The sequence below is a fragment of the Botrytis porri genome (assembly GCF_014898465.1).
Source record: "Botrytis porri strain MUCL 3234 chromosome Unknown BPOR_001, whole genome shotgun sequence".
Classification (NCBI taxonomy): Eukaryota; Fungi; Ascomycota; class Leotiomycetes; order Helotiales; family Sclerotiniaceae; genus Botrytis; species Botrytis porri.
The window spans coordinates 1,105,727-1,128,807 of record NW_024066075.1 but is presented as its reverse complement, the minus strand read 5'-3'; the positions used below and the strand labels follow the sequence as shown (position 1 = coordinate 1,128,807).

Sequence of the window (23,081 nt, the reverse complement as noted above, 5' to 3'; positions counted from 1 at the left end):
ATTTGTCTTCGAAAATACTTGTCTCCCGTAGACTTCCTACAGTTGTCATTTCCTCTTTCTAGAAATCACAACAGAGTATATGTAATTCAAGACTTATGTTTAGATCAGCATGATATTGTTAAGGAGTCATAGTATCTAAATGCATCTCCGGGGGGTATACCTCATTGCTGTCTATGTATTCATATGTGGTACGTTCATTTAGACTCGTCTTCCTTGAGAGCATCTGCCCATTTTCTGCCGGTCAATTTCTCAAATGCTTCGCGGTACTTCTCGGCTGTTTGCGACTTGATATCATCTGGCATTGCAACTCCCTGTTTGCCCTTGAGGCCCTCTGCCGTCAACCAATTCCTCAAGAATTGTTTATCATAGCTTTCTTGTTCCTTTCCAACTTCGTATTTGGATGCAGGCCAGAATCTACTAGAGTCGGGTGTCAAAACCTCATCTACAAGAACGACTTCGTCGGTTTCCTCGTCCAATCCAAACTCAAATTTGGTATCCGCAATAATGATGCCTCGTTCTGCAGCATAATCCCGAGCAGTAGTGTATAGCTTGATTGCCAAATCTTCGATGCGCTGCGCATACTTCTCACCTACAATCTTGGCTGCCTCTGAAGGATGGATGTTCTCATCGTTTTGGCCAGCTTCGGCTTTGGTAGAAGGTGTATAGATAGCTCCTTGGGGGAAAGCTTGGGAATTTTGCAAGCCTGCAGGTATTTGAATGCCGTGGACAGTAGATGCCTTTTGATATTCTTTCCAGGCGGATCCAGTAATGTAACCACGTACGATGGCCTCGATGGGGAAGATCTTGAGCTTACGTACTTGCATAGATCGGTTTCGGAGAAGTGAGTGTTGGGATGAGGAGATGGAGGAGGGGAGGGAGAGAGTCAGGAAGTGAGTTTTGAGATTAGGGATTAGACTTGTAAGGACCTCAAACCAATGCGCGGAGAGGAGAGTGAGAAGTGCGCCTTTGGAGGGGATACCCTATCTATCATTAGCTCTGGCCCTTGAGTACAAGATGGAAGGTATACATTTTCCATAATCACGTCATAAGCTGAAATGCGATCTGATGCAACGAACAGGAGGGTCTTCTCATCAATCTCATAGAGATTTCGAACTTTCCCTTCCGCGATTTTTGTGAGACCATCAAGGGTCAATGTGGTAAGAGCTGAATCTGTCATTGTTGGAAGATATTGAGTAATATTGTGTATTGTCAAATATTGTTGGAATTTGTTATGATGTAGTTGTGTTATGTAAAGTTTAAGTATTTCGAGTATCTTGACTCAATTCATATTTATAAATTTTATTTAAATGCCCCTCCTCCTCCTCCTCCGAGGTTACTCCGAGTGCAGCAGCAGGACAACCAGCCAGCACGTGCACTTGAAAGCAACAACCCAAAACAACCATGAGAGATATTCAAGGGCGGCCGATCATCGGGAGGGGAGCTTGGGAGCAAATATCAAAGCTTTATTATAATACCTAGGCTCGAACTAAGTAATTGCCATATGTAGGCTATATTCACAGCAATACACTACTCAACTTACTTCAACTGCAAACATCGAGTATACCACCACTACTAGGCACATATAGGGTCCTTCAAGCACAATTGACAATTCCATTCTTCATTGATCATACATAAACAACCCTTCATCATGAGGGTCACGCCTCCTCTTTCCAAGGGCTTCTTTGGCCGAAGTGTAGATGAGTTTAAACGTTTATCAATAAGTGGTAAATCTTCCAGATAGCTCAACTCTCGAATGGAGGCAGACTTACTTAACTTACTCTTTCTAGCACTCACCGCAGAAGGCACAAGAAGAGCTACATCTCCATTACATCTCGCAAATTTCCACAGTCCCGAATCCCTCAAGCGCTGTAAAGTTTTCTCTGATGCTGATATGGGAGGCTTTTCAAAAGTGCATTTCGACTGGATACCCCCCTCCGAGAACCCAAATCCTAGCTCTTCCGAAAACAAGAATGGGCATGTTAAATTCCATGGGAATATCTCGATAGACCTACCCCCGAACAGACCCCAAATCCAGCGCAGTGGCTATGCTGCTTGGAGAACTCTCGATCAGCCATCGACGATATTTGGGAAATCACTATGGAACATAGATGCGTATGGATTGCTTGCCCTACGCATAAAAAGTGACGGGAGGAAGTATTTTGTGAACATACAAACCGAATCAATTGTGCCTACGGATATACATCAACATAGACTATATGCGCGAAGCCCCGGAGAGTGGGAAACAGTTTTAATCAAGTGGAATGAGTTTGTACGGACGAACCATGGTGTTGTCGTAGAACCACAAGGTGAAATGTTGAGACAAAAGGTACGGACGGTAGGGATAGGATTAATTGATAGAGTTCCTGGTAATTTCCAGCTTTGTGTGGAAAGGATTTGGGCCACCAATGGGCTGAGTGAAGCTGATCTCGAAGAGGATGGTAGAAAGGAAGAAGGTCAATTGAAGAGCAAACATGGCGAGAAAATCAGATGGGATGAAGATAAACTTGACAAAACTCCTTCATAACCAGTTTCATAATCAATTTAATGGATTCAATCGATTTCAGATTGATCTGGCTCATTGTACCCACCAGAACAGGAGTTTCTACTGCATCTACGCAATGACGTCCCTACTATAAATGTCTTTGCTTTGCGCGTGTACTACTAGGTTGTGAATGGAATACTCTCAATGATCTTCCAAATTATTCACCCATGAACATGATTTTTGCACAGTAACGAACCGTAAGATCTTACAATAATGGTACTATTTGTAAATCATTTGGAGTAATTACTCTAGCCAGCCCACCCAGCAAAATCTTGCGACAACCGCGTTCGACGCGTCCGTCTTCACTCCTTCCTCAAACCGCAACAATACATATATCCCAAGATTCAGGGCTCCATTCTCTTGATCTTTACCTGATATAACAATTTTCTACTTCCAGTGGGATGTAACTATCGAATATTGGCCTTTTTCACATGCAAAGTAACTGTTAGATTATTTTGACCATGACACGCTATTTGACACCCTCCAAAACCGGTTTGCTCATACTCATAGAGCTATATACAGATGGCATTGTTTCAACATCTTCCACGATATCTATACTTTCTTTCGTTCTTGCACAGTTGCTACCATCAAGCTCGGTCAAGCAAGCAGGAAGAGCCTCTACCCCACAATACCCAGTCCTCGATCTAGAAGCCTTCGAGACTTTACTCAAGCAACACAGCGCAGCTTCCGGGCATCCAGGAAGGTCGTTGTGGGATCACTTTCTTGCAAAGCTTTGGAAAGTCGACAGTCTAGATGCCTTACATGAATTCTTCGCGAGGCTGAACAATCTCTTGGCCAAATCCCGGGAGGACATTAAGAAGGATGGGGAAATGGGGATTCCTCCACCTTCAGGGGATATGATATTATTGTCTCGTATATCGCCGTTTGGCAGCTTCTTACGGAAAGCTAAAATTGAGTTTGAACGATTAACGTTCGGCGATGTGCTACAGTTATGGACGACTTTCATGAGATGGAGGCAGCCGTCAAAGGCATACTGGGCTAGGAGAGGACGTGTGGTTGGGATCTGGGCTGGTGATAGAGTGCTCACAGAAGGAGAGGAAGATTGGGGGCTTGAGGAGACCGAAACCTTGGCTCACATAGCGTATGGTGGTCTGGAGGAGGAGAACGCCGCTGGGTCGGTCAGTACTGATGATGTGGAAAAGCTTCTCGAATTCCACGTGGAGCAGATGCAAAGTAAGTTTTTGGGAATCATTATTTGAGTTTTTCTAATATTTTCAGAACTGGGTACAAGAATGCCAATAGAGGTGAAATCTAAGCTTAAATCCCTCCTGGAAGATAGTATAATCACGCCCAGTTTATCTCACTACTTGACGTTAGTACAACACAACCCCATTTTTTACTATAAGCTAATTACCTGTTAGCTTTCTAGATGCCTGGAGATCCGGCGACTACCCTTCGTCCTTCGATAGTCTTCATCGCTATTTTGACTACACGATGCAAAATCGAGACCGATTGTTTTACCAGTATGCTCTCATGAATCTTGCAGTTCTTCAAGCTGATTTCGAATGTTATGATGAGGCCGTGGCTGCAATGCTGGAGACTGTCTCTACCGCAAGAGAGAACAAGGACATGGCATGTCTGAATTTTGCTCTGAACTGGTTATATCATTTTGGAAAGGCACACCCAAACATCATTGAAAGCTCTGGCTCAACGAGTATGCTAGGTGTTGAGAAAGAGGGGCTTGCGTTCCTACGAATTAAGGCTAAAGAGACGAGTATGTGGACGCTTTGGAGCTCCTCGCTACTCAGCGAGGCAAAGTTGACACTGTCGAATGGTGAGAGTGTGGCGAGTGCTTTTGAGGGCATACTTAAGAGTTCTCATTTGGTAACGGAGAAAGGTATGAAGAGTATGATGGGGCCACAAACAGCTATGCAGTCTTCATTATGGGGTCGCCTAGGACTGGTTTGCCTCTCCAAGCAGTATAGTGAGATATTTCTCCGATGTCATGCTAAGTACGGCCTGTTTGATGATACATTGAGGTTTACTTGCCGGATAGCACATTATCTAATGGAACGAGGTTCTTATGACCAAGCAGCAGAGAGGCTAGAAGGTTTAGATTCCAACTCTTTGCGTTCATGGAAGGCCAATCAGTACTGGCTGAGGTATCGTGGAATTTTACGCCTTAGGAATGATCTGTATACCAACAATCTAGAGGGAGCTGATCACATTCTGTCCCAGCTACTTCAATGCGACGGTCTTGAAGCGGACTCGGATCTCTCCTTTGAGATTAGCACCCTTCACATTGACTACCTTGTTCGTCGAGCAGACTTTGGTGCCGCATTGTCAAAATTGGAGCAACTAGCCTCTTCGCTAAAGGAACACGGAGATGATATCAACCTGCGAGTCAAGATACTGACGATGAAAGCTCTTTTACAAAGCAGGACAGGTCGCACAGAAAAAGGCTTTTCTGTTGCGGTTCGTGCAGCAAGTATAGCATGGCGAGCACGCTTGATGCCAGCGCTTTGGGCCGCAATGGGAGCTGTGGCCAATATTTTGGTCGCACTTTCAGAGTTTCAAGCTGCCTGTCAAATCGTCATCGCCATTATTCCTCGAGCATTGGAATGTGAGAATTGTTCACTTAGCGCGCAGCTCTATTCTTGTCTTGCAGAGTCACTCATGGGATTGGCAGGACAAGCAGCAGCAGGTGATCCAAGAAGAACCGAGAATTTAACAAAATCCTTGAACTTCCTTGATAGAGCTTTCCAGGAATTCAGTGCTATTAGGGATATCAATGGGCAATGTGAGTCACGGGCTAAGAAGGCAATGGTTATGATGGCTATGGGAGACAAAACACTGGCAAATGATTATGCTTCATCGTTTTTGGACCTCGATCAGCAGAGAACTGCGATGCATATCTAAAGTATGTTTGAGTTCGTACATCAGCAAGTCAAGCGTGTATAGGTGGGGGAGCTTGAGGTAGAAAGAGTCATGGTGCAAATGGTAATGGGAAGTATTGTTACGATCAGAAAACTAGACTACATCTAATGAATGCCATTCTATGTTCAACCTCCCGTCTTCCCGAAGACCCCCTCCATCGTCCAGTGAAAAAACAGAGCAAGCACTAATTTCACACTGATCATTAAATCTACTCCTTCTTGTGGTAGTTTACCTTCTCGTTCCAGCTATCATGCATTATTAGTATTGATTTTGTACAATTTGATCATGAGGTCCACTAGAGCTCGCTCGCTCGGAATAGGTTTAGTAAAAACTTACAAAAGTGTCTACAAATACAGTCAGTATTATATCTTGCAAAAGTACAAGGGGGTGTCAACTTACCTTGTCTCCGTCACCCCAGAAGAAGTTCTTAGTTCTCACGTTTTGATATGGGTATTCAGGTCTCTCCTCCAGAGGCTCCATATGATCCCAATGAGCCCAATGCTCATCCCACAAGATCTTAGCATTGACACTTGCGATGATCAAGCAAGGAATCGTAGCACTGCCCCAAAAATCAGCCATAGTTTCCTTCCTGCCATATCATTTCCAGCCAGTCTCCCGACCCCCGCACATGTCCATATGGTGTATAGCTTACTAGATTGACAACTTTCTCCAGAGATCTGCGGTTTTTGTTAGTATTGCCGCCATTGGATTCCGCGAAATCTTAAAAGACAATATTTACGTACCACTGGTAGCGGCAGCATGATCCTTAACAGCCTGACGCTCACGGTTGAAAGCGTTGTTCTCGGCGCCGGTGAAGGTGCTCTCGCTGCTGGCAAAGCGTCTTTGGAATGGGGTTCGGATAGATTGAGGGCGGGCGACGCGCTGGGCGGCTGCTCGGGTTGCTCGTGCAGAGAACATGTTTATTGTTTGGTGGTTGCGATTGTGTCTAGGTTGTAGTGTAGTTATGCGCCGCGACGCTGTAGAATTATCGTATGTTGCTGCCAATTTGAGTATCTCCACCTTGGAAACGAGAACTTACCGTGAATGCCTAAGGCATGTATTTGGTCATCGAGAATCGCCCGATTCGGTAGATAACTTTTGGTAAGTGTCACGTGAAGACGCGAACATTGTGCAGGTGCTGATACGATTTATTGTTGCGCGAAGTCCTGGACAAGTGAGGATGAAGTAATGTACATAAATCGCTAGGTACACCAGTAGTCATTCTGTCTCTCTTTACTGTGCATCGCTCACAGAGAATCGTTATATTTGTTTCAATTCTTAGGAGATGCATTTGCGAATCCCATATCGAGATTCTCTATCTGGACCCTGGAGGCTGCTTCTTCAGCTCCATCATATCGCCACGGAAACAAACGATTAATGCAAACGACAGGTAGCAATCATGGACCAAGTCGATGATAGTAATCGTGGGCTGAGAATAACAACTTGGAATGGTAAGCGCGCGTAATAGCGATCACAAATATGCATCACTAACAAGAGCACAGTTAATGGCATCAGGTTGGTGATCCGCAACTTCAAAGAACAACTGATTTACAAAAACGCTTGGCTATGTGTTGTAGACTGACGTTAAAAACTGAGCAGGAATCCCTTTGGTTATCAACCATGGCGGGAGAAGAGAACCTTTTCTGTGAGCAGGCATAATTGATATCCATTGGGGAATGGCACTCTAATTTATATGCAAGGCAATGTTCGATATCCTCCAAACTGATGTTTTAGTGATGCAAGAAATCAAAATCCAGCGGAAAGATCTCAGAGATGATATGGTCTTAGTGCCAGGCTGGGATGTCTACTTTAGCCTTCCAAAGTACAAGAAAGGTATGCTGGTTTTCTTACTTTTTGGATTTGTACTCACACGATGACATAAGGATATTCCGGAGTTGCCATCTATACAAGAAACTCAGTGTGCGCTCCAATACGTGCCGAGGAGGGTATCACCGGAGTTTTAACTCCTCCAGATTCCACAATCAGCTTCCGTGATCTCCCAAAGGATCAGCAGATTGGGGGATATCCCACAGGCGCTCAACTCCAGGACTACTTTCTCGATGCCGCAACTCTGGATTCGGAGGGAAGATGCGTTATCCTAGAATTTCCTGCCTTCATTCTTATTGGTGTATATTGTCCTGCAAACCGTGACGAAGCTCGTGATGAGTTCCGCATTGGTTTCTTGAATGCCCTCGATACGCGAGTACGCAATCTTGTAGCACTAGGAAAGAGTGTTTTCCTGACTGGCGACCTTAATATCATCAGAGAGGAAATCGATATAGCCAATGTAGAGGAGAGATTGAAGAAAGAAGGGTTGACAGTGGAAGAATACATATCAACACCTGCTCGCCGACTATTCAATCATCTGCTCATCGGAGGTAAGGTAATCGGAGACAGAGATGAAGGAAAAGAGCCACAAGTCCTGTGGGATATATGCCGCGGCTTTCATCCTACACGGAAGGGCATGTTTACCTGCTGGGATCAAAAAATGAACGCCAGACCTGGAAACTTTGGCTCGAGGATTGATTACGTTCTATGTAGCGAGGATAGGAAGAATTGGTTTCAAGATTCAAATATTCAGGAGGGGCTCATGGGCTCGGACCATTGTCCTGTTTTCGCTACCTTGAAGCCTAGAGTGGAATTAGATGGTGTTGAGATCGATATCCGCGATGTCATGAGTAAGGATATGTTTAAGAATGGAGTGAGAGTGCGGGAGTGGTCGATGAAAGATCTACTGCCAACCTCTGCCAAACTAATTCCAGAATTTGATCGACGTCAGAGTATTCGCGATATGTTCACCAGAAAGCCTACCAGCTTGACGTCTGCTGCTTTGCCCTCGAATCTTTCCAATGCTGGAAATAGTCTAGAGTCAGCACAAAAAGATGGGTCACGTATCATATCCAATAATGTCAACCCACCCAGAGCATCTCCTACTAAAGTAGCCTCTCCTACTAAAGTAGCCTCTCCGACAAAGTCTTCCATATCATCATCCTCATCTACACCAGTCAAGAGGTCCACCAATGCATTGCAACTAGTGTCACAACCATCAAAGCGCAGTAAGATAGAAGCCAAAACGAACAAAGGACATAGTGGTAAGGGGAATAAGGGACAACCGGGAAAAGGCCAAAGTAGTTTGATGGGGTTCTTTAAATCTAAGACGCCGCAAGTAGCACATACAGCAGATTCTCCTTCCTTGTCTACGAGTGATTCTTCAACAGCAACACTTGCAGCATCGGTAGATCAGGAGTATCTTGCTGGCTGCAGTACAGAAAACAGCTTGCCCCCGAAAGCCGAGGGAAACACAGACAAGGACGAGGAAATCGAGAAGTCAAATGGACCACGACAAGATAAAGAAGTACACGACCCCATAGTAGCGAAAGAATCTTGGTCAAAGCTATTGACTAAACGCATTCCACCCAAATGCGAACACAAGGAGCCATGTATCAGCCATGTAACGAAGAAGCAAGGTGTCAACCGTGGTAGATCTTTCTACATGTGTCCTCGACCTCTGGGGCCATCAGGTCAGCAAGAAAGGAACACAGAGTGGCGCTGTAATACATTCATTTGGAGTAGTGAGTGGACTGGGAAGGAAACTTGAGACTGGAAACTTAAGATTGGAACCAGCGCAGAAGGCAAAGTAAGAATAAACAAGTGGCGGGAAGAAGGAGATATTTACCTTACCCGCCATACCAATAGTATAATAACATAATTCCAGAATATCTATGTACACACACATGCCGGTCTACTATGGTATCTAAGTTTTATAATTTTGTCACGACAGGGAAACAAGAAGTAGACATTTTATATGATGACAGTAATACATATCAAAGAACACCCAATTCACATACATTTTTGTATATCCTAAAGCCAACTACAACTCATTATTATCTGCCTTCATAAATTCAATGTCTTAGCCTTGTTTAAGAGTGAGGTCTTCTGCATATGCCCGAGATTCCCGAGATGAGTCTTCACTTCTTAGAAAAGCAAGATTCTCGCTTCTCAAATTCACTGAGTCCACAATTCACCATGATGCCAGTTCGCTTGATACTAATTCACTTTGACAATTCACTTTGGGAACAATTCACTTTGATAGCCATTCGCTTAGATAAGCATTCACTTTGATATCCATCCTTCACACCCCCTTATTTGAGCGAACTGGGATTAGGGCAAGCGAAAAGTGTTCATCAGCCCCCCCCCCCCCCCAAATTCACGCACAATCGCACAAATCATATACTCACGGAAAAAGAAAGTGAATTGTAATGTCTAGAATTAAAATGAAGGAGAAAATGCTGAGATTTTCGCAATGATGAATGGTGTCACCGAAGGCACACAAGAGGGGGAAAAAGCGCAACTAGTTGTCACAGAGTAGGAAGCAATCAGAGAATATCATGAAGTGTAAAAAATGTTTTCTGTATATATCATATAGACCATGTAAACTGTATGCGAGATCTAAGTACAGCTTTTAGTTCCAACCATTCACCAAATCCGTATTTACAATCCGTCCAATGAATTGGATCCCATTCCCTTCCATTCCACTGGCACGATCTCAAATGATAAAACTGATAAAGAAACTTATAGACCTGAGAAACTATATAAACATGAAAGAAAAAAATATGTACAAGTAATGAGTGCAGTAATGAGTGCAGTAATGATAGGACATCAAAGTCCAAATTCCAACTCCTTTCCATAAGTCGTAAGTCGTGAAACACAGGTCACGTCGTGAAGAGTTGGTGAGTTTGTGATATTAGAGAAGAGAATACTTAGTATTGTTGTTGAGGGGAAAAGAAGGTGTAGAGATCCTGTTGCTGGACCGTTTGCCAAGCTTCTGTTGGCGCGAAGTTCATACCCATTGGTTCGTCACCATATGAAAGTCTGCAGTGCTCAGGCTGAAGCTGTTGCTCTAACACGTTGGTGTGATCCATGTGAATATTGAGCCCAAACGTGCCCATTGTACCCATACTAGTATCATCAGAAGTGTCGTGATTTAAGATTGGATAGTTGACGGGGGAGGCGGCGATGGTGGAGTGGGAGGTAACATTGTGAGATAGTTGGTTGGCGCTTGATTTATTGAGAGTCTTCTTGGATACACGACGCTTCTTCTCACTCGGCTTTCTGGGGGCGTACTTATAAGTTGGGTAAGCCTTCTTGTGAGCCTCCTTCAACAAATCGGCACGGATCTTGTACTTCAGGCGTCGCTCCGGAGTTTCTGCAGCCCACATTCCAGCAATTATTGAAGCTAGAAAATTTGTTAGAAGGCTGAAGCAAAGCACGTAACAAATTAGAAAACTTACAAATCTCGTTGTTGGTGATACTTGGATAGGCTTTCTTGATGGGTAGATGATTGTCCGCACGGTAAAGAATCCACTCATTAGCTGGACGTGGAATCTTTGGCTTAAGACCAGTGGGTATTGAGGATGGGACAAGTTGATTTTTCTCTGAAGTAGAACAAGGAGTAGCTCCAGTATTATGAGGAAGGATAGAGCTATTTTCATCCCATGAGCCATTCATCATTCTTCGTTGCTCAATATGAAGAGGTTCTAGACACAAATTGGCGAAACCTGCAACAGCCAACATTTGTTTATGCTCAAACTCTTCTAATGGAGCAAGGAACATTCTGTTGATATAGGCGTCTCTGACAAAAACACCCTTGCGATCGGTGTGTTGCCTGCCATTGTATGTTAGATGAGACCTCGATATGAAGCAGAGAAAACATACTGATAAAAATGAAGTAGAATTTGACGTTCGGGTGTTCCGATACTCATATATTCGTAATCTCGCAGCTCGCACCATGGGTTAACGTCGAGTGCGTTATACAAATCTAATTCATCGATAAAATCGCGCATTGCATTATAGATCTCCTTCGTCAGCCCTGGAATCATATAAGCTTCCACAGGAGTACTATCAACTGCAGGATAAGGCACATTCGCGAGCGGCGTTTCGAGAACAGTGCCGTGATGCGGTACCCATTTTCCTAGTCGGAGAGAGGAGAGAGACATTTTTGAAATGTAAATGCGACAATGTTTTAGAAAAGTCTCAATGTAATGTTTCAAAAATAAAAGAAAGAGGTAATGCACTCCGTCTGATCTTGATTGTAAGAGAGAATTGAGTAGAAGTGTATGCTCAGAAAATGGTAGTTGTTCGTAAATCAGAGGATGTGGATAGAAGGATATCTTTTCAGACGAGAAGGAAGTTTAAATAAAACATTATTGGCAGAATCATGCGGCTTGAAACTCCTCCTAGCGAATTCTACTTCATCTTCTGAAGTGTTCTTTGTTCAAGAGTGAGTGTAATAAAGGTGAGGATAAAGGTGAGGATAAAGGTGAATATCTCGGTCTATGAACATGAACACTCTGGAGCCAGAAATGAGTAAATCACCATCTCAGCTGCCATACCATTAAGGATTTGTAAATTCTATAGATCGATACTGCAAGTCTTCCATTAACCTACATGAAATTATCATACACAATTACCCCCATTCATACACATTATCGTTATCGCAAGGCGCAGGAATGCAACCACAAGCAAAAGCTGATGGAGATATGGAGACATCAATCAAACGACCTAAGGTAAACGCAACGGATATCCTCAACTATTTGAAAGACATTTCACAAGAGTTCCAGCGGCCAGGGTCCAACACAGCAACCCAGCACGCCGATTTGTAAATAAATCCTATAGTATATGATGTTGATTATATCGTGGTACATAATCCTTCTCAAGGGACAGGAGGTGAAAGACATATTCGAAAAAACAAAATGACCACGGAGCAACGTCACTCACAAAGAGAATTATCGAATGTTGTTAGACACGGAAATAGCCTGGCCAACAGCCTTATGAAAATTGAAACCGGCCTTCTTGACCTGCGTTTCGATGGACGAGGTTCAGCATCATTTAGAGAAAAGATTGCTGCAGGTCAAAGGATTGCCTTGCGAATCTACATACAGAAGTGAGTATCTAAACTCTTGTTCCCAAACATTACTGATAAAATATTCGAGTGAGATTAAAAAGCGAGCAGCTGATTTGAGACTGGTGAAACTCAGAATTTGCGAAACCTCGCGCATGAGGGATGTGGCGAAGCGCATAGTTGAGCGTTGCAGAACAATGACTCAAGCAGAGGGCAATGTGTTTGCAGATGACATATTTCAACGCGAGTTCAAATTCGATGTTGAGGACGAGTCAGGTGTAGCACATATAGAGCCATTCTTGAAGAGGAGTAAAGAGATACGCGATGAGAGTAAGCTCAACCCATGTTTGGATGTCAACCTATACTGATTCAATGCAGTCTCGGAATTGGTTTGGAATCTACAATTCGATCGCACTTTCGCGAGAACCATATCACATCTCCTCCCACTGAACTATGACTCTTTGGCAAAGGAGACAACAACACCAAAGGGGTTAAGAAAGAGAAAGCGTATGAGAAAGATCAAGCGGAAAAGGGGGTCGGATGGACACCATTGATTTGAGCTCCAATAATGTGTTGCCGGGGGATGAGTTGACCTCAGCAGACACTACAGATATCATCCGCAGTGTTTTGTAGTTACGCGGCTTTCTTCACGTTATATGTTCTGACTTTGCTTGAATTCTGAGCCCTTTTGGAGATACCAATGCTAGAAGAGCCTCCTTCAATTACCTCGCTGTCTTATGTCTCCGCATTGGTATCATAACTGTCAATGATGACCTTTCCGACCTCAACATGACATTCGAAAGCAATGAAGAAGGACTGTTTGTCTTCGTCAAACTTCTCCACCAGAGATCGGTTCGTTTCCAGCACACATCGCCAGAACTTTCTTAACAGATTTGACAATCATCACCTTTTGTGATGCTCAAGGCTACTTGCCAGTTGCGACTGCTGCCAGCATTGTTCAAGGTTGGAATCGTGTGCATCCAATGGCTAACATCGCTATTCAAGGCACTCTCCTTGTTACACAGCACATTGGTTCCACTCAAAACGCATATGATGTCTGGGAAATGCCTTCAGGTGTCATCGTTGCTTCACCTCCGAAGCCAGTCTTCGATCAGCCTCTTGCTTACACTCCAGCATGGAGCTACCCCACTATTAAGGAGTTGGAAGGATGTTTATACTCGCTGGCGTAGCATGTCTCTAGATGGAATACTCGGTCCATCTTCCCCGGACTCTTCCAACATCAGAAGTTGGAGCTCTTATTACGTTCCAAGCCTTTTTGTTTTCATTCCGAGTATATAGTTTTCAGTCTCAGTACATAGTTATCATTTCAATCTGTTTATAAGTTGGAAATGGTATATACACCAAAATGACCGGCTAAGCATCAAGCTCGCTGGTCTTGTATATTTCCAAAAGGATTAAAGGTTTCGGTTGGTCCGTTAACATCGCATTAAATTTGGGGTTTCTTTCTCTATAGGCTTGTTTGAACTTTACAAAGAGTTATCTTTTGTTAGAACTTTGAAAAAACTTGGAGATGGAATAAAATACTTCTTCTGATTAAACACATTCTCTCCTTCTCTATGAAACATGTGCAATGAGATATATGATGAGTCTTGATAGTTGGTGATGTCAGGCTGGTGTATTTTTCCCTCCTTTTTATTTCTTACCACATCCAAGAATTACGTGTCGTAGAAATAAGCATGTGGAGACACAGGTACCAATTGCTAAATGAGCGTCTCACTAATGTGAGTACGTAACCTTGTGCGTACCTTTTGTAGACATTGCATTAGTCTCTTCCAAGGTGTGGGGAGCTGGCTTGGTAACGACAAGGATAAAATACGAGTACGTGATTTGAGAAGAGGTTTGGGATGAACTGAATTGCAATCGCTTGGGGTTTTTTTTACGATAGGGGTAAATATTAGGAACCGAGATGGTCATGGATGATCAACACTTAATGTCACGATGGCATTGATTACTTACTAACGTCTGATGTCGTGCAGATTGACTTCTGAATGCTTGGTAGTCTCATGGTGTTATGGGAATTCTCATTTTAACATGGAGAAGGTCTGTGTGTTAATTCTCATTTAATCTAACAATATTCTAAACTTCACTTATCACAGAATTAAGTCTATGATGCCAATCCTTCAACCCAAGTTCAAACACTCCTCTGCTAATATCCCACAACCCTGGCACCGAATCAGGGGCATTCAAGTCGAACTGGTGGAGATGATAGTGTCTAACAAGCAACACACATTACGAGCCAATCAGATCCTTGCAAACTTCCTGCTGGTATCCCCTAGACTGCTAACTGAAGGCGCTTTCGCTTAACAGGGACTTATTGACCAACCAGATCATTAGGATTATCGACATTTAATTAAATATTCACATTCAATCTTTAATATAAAATCCATTTCATAATATTTTTATTTCAAAATTTTAAGTATGATAATATCTATTAATTTTTAATCTTTCTTCCTTTTATGATTTTAAGAAAATCAAGATTTAGAATTAATATCATATTTTATAAATAGAGTGACTGAAAAGGCATGAAAAACTCAATCAGACTAAATAAAAAGAATATGTGCCTTCTGTTATACTGGCGAAGTTACCATTTCAGTATTCTCATTTCGAGACTTCCTAATGATGTTCTAGATAACTGATAGTTGATTAAGTCTCTTCAGATTCTGATACGTCTATAAAAGATAGTTAGGTGAAAAGGGTGATGTATAAAACTCGGAGGATTCATTTTGCTTCTGTATCAAGAGTGTTTTCATGAATGTCTTTCTTCCCTACAAGAGCCATCATCTTCCATGAATGGACTGCTACGAAGTCTGGATATCACACGCTTATTAAAAGAATAACCATACAGCCCTTTGTTTCCCCCAGCCAAAGCGTATATGCTCAGCCGGCCTACAGAGAGCCACCGTCGACCACTGCCATAAGATCTAGTCTTCCAAATAAGATATCTTTCGCATCTCACCCAATCTCTTCCTCGCCGCCGACAAATTGTTTTCGAGTTGTAAGATTTCAACCTGTGAGCATAAACGTTAGTAATAATTCAAAGAAATCGTTATACAAGGGAACTTGCCTGCTGCTCCATTTCTCTGACTTTAAACTCATGCGCCCCAAGCTTGGCGTAATCTTCTCCTTCAACATCTTGATCTCGATCTTTGATCATGCTCTGCACTTGTCTGACAAGAATCCTGCAGGCTGCGCCAACAGCTTTACTAGCTTGCTCCAAGCTCTCTTGGCTCTTGCTCATGAAACCGGCTTTGACTCTGCTAGCAGCGACCAACTGAGCTGTGGAGGCTGCAACATCATTGGAAGCAACGATGAGTTGTTCCGGACTGTTGCGTCCAGAAAGAACTCCATCTGCAGTCTCAATCAATGTATTGGTTGATGTTGCCACTGCTTTGGCGGCAGAGATGAGACCCTCAGTCCATCGGTTGTTTTTCTTGTAAAAAGCTGTCTTGGATGACGAGCCACGACCAGCCTGAACGATTTCTTGCTGAGTAACAGTAGCCGCTTTGATCAATCTGGCAATGGCATTTGTAACGGCAATAGCAGCATCAAGTATTGAATCGTGTATCTCAAGTTTGTATGTTGAGTATTGATCCTTGGGTTTGGACTTGAGCTTTGCTAAACGTGCAGCGGCAGCAGCGATTGCATCAGCGGCCTTGGTAAGCTCGTTGTCAACCAAATCTCCCAAATCGCCTTTATTGTTTGTAAGTTTACCGCTATTTGGCGCAAATGTGTCTGCAAGTTTGTTCAAGCGTTGCAGATGGATCTGTACCTCATTGTTGCTATTGATGACAACTTCAGTTCGCTGCATCGGATCCATGCCATCAAGTCGGAAACTTTGCAAGGCACGGAAAAATGTAACGGTAGACTGCGCTGATTGGCGCGCCCCATTGGTAAGCTGGTCGGCCTTCTTGTCGTCTGTCGCAAGCCTTGTGAGACCCTTGGTATTACTAAGTACGTCGGAAATGGAGCTAGCAAAGACGTTGATAGTTCGAATGATTTCAGCATGGGTACTATTTGGACCGTCCGCTATGAAATTGTTGAATGCGGTAGCGAATTCAGTAGCACTTGCTGAAGCCTTTTCGATTTGCGAAAGGACATAGGATGGGGTTGCATTCTGGTTACCAGCTTGCATAGTGGAATCAAGCTCGTAAAGAGCGTCATCAACACGTTGAACTCCACTCTGAAGGACTGAATCAATGATGTCGTTGATTTTGTCAATATTTGAGAGGAGCATAGCGTCAATCTCTCCATCTAAAGCCTGATCAGTGTCGCCTTTCGACATCTCGAGCTCATTGAGTCTGATCAGCGCATCGTCCAAACTTTGCTTGTAGACCTCCAATTCGTCCTCCTTATCCTTGAGCAGTCTTTCGGCATCTGAGCCACCTTCACTGTATTTGGCATGGACATCCTGTAATGCTCGGGTCTTGTTGCGAAGGGCCTCCTCGAGATCTGCCATTTCACGATTGTATTTGGAAAGCATCGTGGACAATTCGTTGCCCTTGCTTCGCTCCAAATTGTCCGCACGATCGAGAGCCATACGAAGCTCACGCTTGAGTTTTTCGACTTCCTCCCGATTACCACCGGTGAGACGGTCTTTCTCATGTAAAGCTCTATCTCTCTCTCTAATCATATCAGCGAGCTCGAGATTCTTGGTCTTGATCTCTCGCTCCAACTTTTCCCGCTTGTCGATTGCTTCCTGGGCTGAAGCTGCCTTCAGCTGAACACTCTTGAATCTTTGAAGTAGGTCGAGATGTTCGTGTCGCAATTGAGAGTATAGCTTCGCGAGTGCTTCATATTTAGTCCTCCAAGTGTTGACTTGCTCTTGTAAAGCTTTGATTTGATCCTCTTTGCTTCCAATCTGTTGCCCATAACTGTTCTGCAGCTGCGTAAGCTCATTCTCTAGTGCCTTTATCTTCTGATCATATTGTTGTAGCATAAGTTGATCTCTTGCATACTGTGCTCGAGCCTCAAAGTTCTCCCGTTCGAGTTCCGCCAGACGACCATAAGTTTGTTGTTGAGATTGTTGCAGCATCAATTGTTCTTGCTCTCGTCTTTGCTGCTCAGCCAGTTGACGCTGCTGTTCTTCATAGTTTTGCTGCGCTAGAAGTTGTGCTTGTTGTTGTGCTAACATTTGTTGTCTTTGCTGCTCCGCTAGCACCCTCTGTTGTTCCTCATACTCCCTGTTTTGTCGATCCTGTTCACTCTTCCAGAATTCGCCAATTTCATCCGGCTCCTCTGTCTTAGGGGGCTTCGGAGGTGTAATTTGCCTCTCAATCTCTTGCTTCGGTCGCTGAGGTAATCTGGGAGCCGAATCATCTTCGGAAAGGAGATTGGGTGGATCTTGCGGTAGCTTTGGCACAGTGATCAAGCTCGTGAGGTATCGGAGGTTGGAGCATTCGTAATAAAACTTTACAAGGCGGTGATGCTGTGAATCGTATTTTTCCCTCAGGGGCGCAAGAGCATCTTCATCGCCGGTTGCTGCAGGTCACGTCAGAATACGACAGTTAGATATGAGCTTCCTAACATACTTGTGTGCATAGCCCGTAACATGCTCGTGATGAATTTATAGATTCCATAACTCTCCTGGACCAATGGAACCAAGGCCGATATTCTGCATTCGTTGTGGCCTCCATTTCGAAAATGCGCAAATATCAGTTTCTGAAACCTTTCGATCTTATCCTGCAAAGTCATAAGATCCGAAATGGTTTCGTAACCTTCGTTTGGGTCGTTGATCCCCTTTAAGCTGATGTACTCCTCGTATTCAAATGTTCCATTAAAATCAGGATGCTGTTGGTGGAAGTTCAATTTGGACATCAAGAAGTTGACATATTCTTTTATCAGAGGTCCGTAGCCCCGCATACCTTCACCAGACATGCCTCTATTCAAACTGTCGAGCCAACTTCGATTCGCCATAGCTTCACGTAAAGTCGATGGGTGACCCTCTTGTAGAACCTTGTGAACGGTGATCAACGCTTTGAATGTTTGGACCTCATCTGCAAGAATGGGTTGTCTGTGAAAATGGTTTGAAGTTAGTCATTTCCGTCATTTTCTACCTCTCTATATCATTGGAGTCTCATGAACTTCTGATGCCCGGTACGGTGTCTTTGCAATACATGTAAAAAAGGGTTTAAACTGACACTTTCATACCAGCCCAGAAGGCACCCGAGCTGTTATGGTCCCATGTATAAACAATACAGCTACGAACATGTTTGCGTTTCGGCGCGGTCTCCTCGATGCTTGTAGCTTTCCGAATGTTGATCGCAAGTTCTGCCTCGGATCTGATCGAATATAACAATGTCAGTACAGTTCATAGTTTGCCAACAATAGGGGATAGAAAGCTTGAGAAGCCCGAAATACCCGCGAACTTACTTGGTATGATCCACGTTTCTGGCAGATGCCGCGTACGACATGGCTGGGAGCGTCTAGAGCGCAAAATCGACAGGAGTAGAGATGGTAAAGTATGAGAAGAATTATCTAGGTTGAAGTGTCGGAAACATCAAAAGATTAACAAGACGAAGGTGCTGTACCGAGATATTGATAATGCATACTGTTCTAGTACTGGCCCGGTAGCTTGCTTGTACGGGGGTAAGTTTTAGTGGAGCTGCGTAATGGGGCGGCTGGCGGTCAATTTTATGCCATGGAGCTGTCTATTGTGGCTGTGCAGTGTTGCATACGAATGAATGATGCACGCCCAGGAAATACCCTAATCTTCTTGCAAAGTCAATAATTTCATATTAATGCAATCTCATCTCATGACAATGAAAGGTATTATTACTAGTCGTAGAGCGTGGTGATGTAGTCTTGTCTTGATGCTTGTATTTATGAGATTACTGTGATATTGGTATTTCATCATTCATTGCATATGTCCGTCCTGTTCCTACCTACCATTGCTATGAACCATACAACGCCCTGCCAAATGTAGGATAACCAATTCCTCAATTCCTATATGAACCCAACAAATTTGTATTTGTACTGCGCCACTCATGCACCAGACTTATTCGAGAGATCAAGGTAAAAGCCAAAAATCCGAAATCACAACTCAAAGACCTGCATCTTCATCAACAAAAGTGCTTTTAGTCCGAGCTTCTCGCTCCTGTGCTGCCATCCACGAGGGTAACTTATGCCCATCTTCTTCGGGGCTAGTTGAGGCAACTCGCCGTGGGTATCGCCTCTTTGGAAGTTGGGGTGGCTCATGAGCAACGGAGGTAGCGGGCGAAGGAACATCAATCTTAGATTGATGGGTTTCTTCAAGCGTCTCGTCCACGTCATCCACCCATGGTTGCATATATTGAGGTGAATCTTCGGTTACCGGCGTTGTTGGTTCTGATGGTGCCGACACAACTAGGAGACCGTCGTCTCCAGTATCAACATCTTTCCGAGAATTACGTCTGGGTGGAGGAGGTGGTGGAGCAGTGTGATGCTGCCGTCTGGTAGGTGATTCTGTTTGGTGCCTTTGTTGCAAAGCAGGAGGAGGCATTGGCTTCCGCTTAGGCACGGGGATAGGGGCTGTTTTTGTCTTCTTATCTGGTAAAGGTAAAGGAACTCCAGGAGGAGGTAACGGTTGTCCACGGCCCATGACGCGCGGCTGGGCTGGTTCCGTCGACTCTGATGAGTTGCCTCCCCTATGCTCATTACGTCGTTGGATAGCGTTCCACTATAAGGCCAATGTTAGTCTGTATTCAAGGAACATAAGCATACTCAGGATGGACGATTTGTAGTGTCATAAAGTGGATGCACTAGCTAAGCATTCGTCAAAGGGGAATTCATGATACACTTACACCCCAGGTTTTGGCTGTTGCCGCTGCGTTGGTAACGGCGGCAAGAGACAATCGTTTGGTTTCCGACGTGGAGGATTTTGCTGAAGATGTGGTATTCTCACGCTTCGGAGCAGCCAAACCGGTAGGAGTCGAAAATTCTGACTTTATTGATGCAGTACTCAAACTCGCAGGACTCGAGGGGTAAGAATTTATGCTGGATTTATCAGTGAGCAATGATGGCTCCAAAGAAGCTTGCGGTATTGAATTGCCCATGGAAGCTTTCTCCGAATGTGAAGAGTCCCTCGAAGATGATGAGGATTGGCTGCTACTCAGTTTAACATTTTTGGGCCGACTGGGAAACTCGGTAGGAATTTCTGCAGGGAGTTCTGCCTTTGCGGACAATTTAGCCATAGAGATTGCCGCATGATCTCCATTGGGAGGGCTCGAAGGCTTGAATGCGTCCGCGTTAGTAATGTCAGTAGTGACCACTGGAGAAGAGGCGTTAGCGAAGGATCCCGAACGAAGGGCTCGTGGTTTGTCGCCCGTCGAAGGTCGCACCTCAATCCCTGTGGAAGAGCTACGGGACAATGGGCTGACAAGATTTGAAGTAGATTTCATGCCTTTGCGTGAATGCATCGTAGTTGAAAGGTTGATATCAAGCACAGGAGCACTATAGCTCTTTTCTATATGTGGTGCAGGTGGTGTAGAGTCGTCGTTCTCGGCTTCTAGAATCTCTACCTCTTCTACGTCTCCATCCTCGGCGGCAAGAGTTTCGGCATCATGAGAACGTTCGGCGCGTCGGTCATCTGCCCAGATGCCACCTCTCCATAGCTTGTCTACAGTACTGGCAAATGGCGAATCATCCCAATTGGGAAAGACTAAACTCTCAGCGATAACTTCCTTGATTCTATTCTCGATCTGGCGAAGAATCAATGTATATGTAATCTGCCGTGAGCTCACAATGGGCTCTATTGTCATATCTATCTTTGGCATGGTCTCAAATGTAATCCATAGCCTATTTGAGGGAGGCGGCTTAATTCGGAGAAGGATGTGCCCCTCAATCTTCTTTAAAACAACGGCTAACAGTAAGTCCACTTCTCGAGCTTTAAAGCGGGCGCCGAGCTCAAGGCGAGCTATGGCGGCAACTTCGAGACGAAAGTTACCTGTATAGCGAATATCAGCCTCTACGATAAGCTGTCCATCTACGGTTAAATCCTTCAAACGTGGGTTCGTGATTACTGGTGCTGCCTCTCCCATATCCACGTTGCGAAGAGTAATTTGCCTTAGAAAGTTGGGAGTTTTGACTCTTGAAATCTTCTTGGTGATCTTTGCGCGAATGAAATCCTCAACTTCTGGTGTCTTGTAAAGCGCAAGAAATATCCGGCCAACTAAAGCATTAATCCATCTTGTCTGAAGGTGTTCTTCGGATGAATGCAACCTCTGTACAAGAGTGATGATATCCTTCACATCATACTGCAACGGAACCGGTGGTTTTGGTGTCGAGTCCGACTCTTGGTTTCGCAGAAGCGCGAAATAGAAATCTTCCTTATCAGAACAATTCTCGGAAAACAAATAGAAGGGTTGAGATGGCTTGCCATCGGCAGTCATCTCTCCAACACCCTGCTTCCTTGACAAGCAAATGGCATTTCTTTTGATAAACAATTCTCCTTCTGATGTAATATCATTCAGTCCCGAGTATATGCTAACGTCGTGATGTGCCAAAGACACTACGTAGCGAACTTCGAGTTGCTCATCATCATCAAACAGCATTAAATGTCCATGCCTAGCATAATCGTCAGTATACCCTGATATATCGGAGACACCGGTCTCTTTCTTCCGCGGGAATTACCTCAAGACCACGTAGAACACATTGCCGCCCTTTTTCTGCGGTTTCCCCGCTGTCTTATTATCTAATGGGCCATTGTTTGTCTTCCTCTCAAATAAGCTTCTGTACATGCTCTGATAAACGCTAGGACTGGGCGTAGAGACTGTAGTTGATCCAGTGGGAGTTGTTCGTTCCGGAGGCTTTCCATTTACTCCGCCTGGTGAGTATTCCCTGCAAATCGCGAAATATCCTGCAGCTACATCCGCTTCGTGGTTGTTGTGAAGTTGAAACTTCTCACCCAGGGATTTTTGTGCGGATCTGATAGCATCGACATCATCGCCGGGTCGAAATATTGGGTCGTAATCTTTTCGTGAGCCAGTGTCGTCGCGATCTGGAAAGGTAAAGTATGCGTGAAGTAATATGGCTATTACGACGAGGGGAAGAAAGGTGAGACCACCTAAGCAATAGATGAAAAGAAACCATGTTAAACCTCCCATTATGATATCGCCTTCATGTATAGAGACGAAAGGATTGTAATTAGCGGAACATCTCCATGAAATCAAATAGTAAATTCCGTTGAAGTGTGGGAAAAAGCAACACTTGGGAAGTTGTTGATGTTTAACAATTCAAAGAAAGCAAGGCATCTAAAACATGTGGCGACGTCAGACCTGTAAACGCCGGGCAATCCTTGGGATACCTTTCTAGAGAATTGTGGACGGTGAATTTGATTGTAAAAAGAAAAAATTGAAAAATTATGATTTTCCTAATGTTTAAAAAAAGGCTGTTTCTCTCACTCATATAATGTCTCACATCCGGCACGCAAATTGAAAGATAACTTATGAAGTAGGTTTGAGAGTGCTGGATTGGTAGTAAGCTAACAATCACAATTGAAGGAGGGGAATATTGTAGAGCTTGGATAAAAACCTTGATTGGATCCACGACCAGTGCTCACCGGGGATTGTATTTTTAAACACCTCACATAATCGCTAATTACGACTATTATCTGATAGTAATAAGTAGTAGGTTCTAAATAGTACCTACAGGATATGACAATGACTGATGAGAGTGAGTGACATTTATGTTTGATCGTACATTATTATCTAGATACCTATAGTAGTGCCGGTACGCAAGAAGTCA

General features: G+C 44.0%; 9 protein-coding genes across 9 annotated transcripts; 4 read left to right on the top strand and 5 right to left on the bottom strand.

The window, feature by feature from the left end:
- Positions 1 to 93: 93 nt before the first annotated feature.
- Positions 94 to 1,177, bottom strand: EAF01_000338 (uncharacterized protein; the record flags this gene model as incomplete). Its single annotated transcript, XM_038908588.1, has 2 exons — positions 94 to 980; positions 1,028 to 1,177. 2 exons carry the CDS (start codon positions 1,175 to 1,177, stop codon positions 195 to 197), a joined length of 936 nt encoding a protein of 311 aa, XP_038775494.1. The 3' UTR covers positions 94 to 194.
- A 471-nt stretch (positions 1,178 to 1,648) lies between these two features.
- EAF01_000337 (uncharacterized protein) lies at positions 1,649 to 2,524 on the top strand (the record flags this gene model as incomplete). The annotated part of the gene is made up of 2 exons (XM_038908587.1): positions 1,649 to 1,724; positions 1,788 to 2,524. The coding sequence occupies 2 exons, from the start codon at positions 1,649 to 1,651 to the stop codon at positions 2,522 to 2,524; spliced, it is 813 nt and encodes a 270-aa protein (XP_038775493.1).
- Positions 2,525 to 3,003: 479 nt separating this feature from the next.
- Positions 3,004 to 5,422, top strand: EAF01_000336 (uncharacterized protein; the record flags this gene model as incomplete). The annotated part of the gene is made up of 3 exons (XM_038908586.1): positions 3,004 to 3,736; positions 3,782 to 3,875; positions 3,925 to 5,422. The coding sequence occupies 3 exons, from the start codon at positions 3,004 to 3,006 to the stop codon at positions 5,420 to 5,422; spliced, it is 2,325 nt and encodes a 774-aa protein (XP_038775492.1).
- A 226-nt stretch (positions 5,423 to 5,648) lies between these two features.
- EAF01_000335 (uncharacterized protein) lies at positions 5,649 to 6,358 on the bottom strand (the record flags this gene model as incomplete). Its single annotated transcript, XM_038908585.1, has 5 exons — positions 5,649 to 5,685; positions 5,777 to 5,784; positions 5,840 to 5,999; positions 6,093 to 6,117; positions 6,184 to 6,358. 5 exons carry the CDS (start codon positions 6,356 to 6,358, stop codon positions 5,649 to 5,651), a joined length of 405 nt encoding a protein of 134 aa, XP_038775491.1.
- A 481-nt stretch (positions 6,359 to 6,839) lies between these two features.
- EAF01_000334 (uncharacterized protein) lies at positions 6,840 to 9,038 on the top strand (the record flags this gene model as incomplete). Its single annotated transcript, XM_038908584.1, has 5 exons — positions 6,840 to 6,891; positions 6,943 to 6,955; positions 7,040 to 7,085; positions 7,141 to 7,273; positions 7,324 to 9,038. 5 exons carry the CDS (start codon positions 6,840 to 6,842, stop codon positions 9,036 to 9,038), a joined length of 1,959 nt encoding a protein of 652 aa, XP_038775490.1.
- A 1,162-nt stretch (positions 9,039 to 10,200) lies between these two features.
- EAF01_000333 (uncharacterized protein) lies at positions 10,201 to 11,436 on the bottom strand (the record flags this gene model as incomplete). The annotated part of the gene is made up of 3 exons (XM_038908583.1): positions 10,201 to 10,676; positions 10,732 to 11,105; positions 11,156 to 11,436. 3 exons carry the CDS (start codon positions 11,434 to 11,436, stop codon positions 10,201 to 10,203), a joined length of 1,131 nt encoding a protein of 376 aa, XP_038775489.1.
- Positions 11,437 to 12,192: 756 nt separating this feature from the next.
- On the top strand, positions 12,193 to 13,531 carry EAF01_000332 (uncharacterized protein; the record flags this gene model as incomplete). The annotated part of the gene is made up of 4 exons (XM_038908582.1): positions 12,193 to 12,383; positions 12,433 to 12,671; positions 12,720 to 12,848; positions 13,233 to 13,531. The coding sequence occupies 4 exons, from the start codon at positions 12,193 to 12,195 to the stop codon at positions 13,529 to 13,531; spliced, it is 858 nt and encodes a 285-aa protein (XP_038775488.1).
- Positions 13,532 to 15,283: 1,752 nt separating this feature from the next.
- Positions 15,284 to 18,772, bottom strand: EAF01_000331 (uncharacterized protein; the record flags this gene model as incomplete). The annotated part of the gene is made up of 5 exons (XM_038908581.1): positions 15,284 to 15,370; positions 15,427 to 17,840; positions 17,891 to 18,372; positions 18,500 to 18,640; positions 18,732 to 18,772. The coding sequence occupies 5 exons, from the start codon at positions 18,770 to 18,772 to the stop codon at positions 15,284 to 15,286; spliced, it is 3,165 nt and encodes a 1,054-aa protein (XP_038775487.1).
- Positions 18,773 to 19,401: 629 nt separating this feature from the next.
- Positions 19,402 to 22,441, bottom strand: EAF01_000330 (uncharacterized protein; the record flags this gene model as incomplete). Its single annotated transcript, XM_038908580.1, has 3 exons — positions 19,402 to 20,016; positions 20,141 to 21,902; positions 21,969 to 22,441. 3 exons carry the CDS (start codon positions 22,439 to 22,441, stop codon positions 19,402 to 19,404), a joined length of 2,850 nt encoding a protein of 949 aa, XP_038775486.1.
- Positions 22,442 to 23,081: the final 640 nt, after the last annotated feature.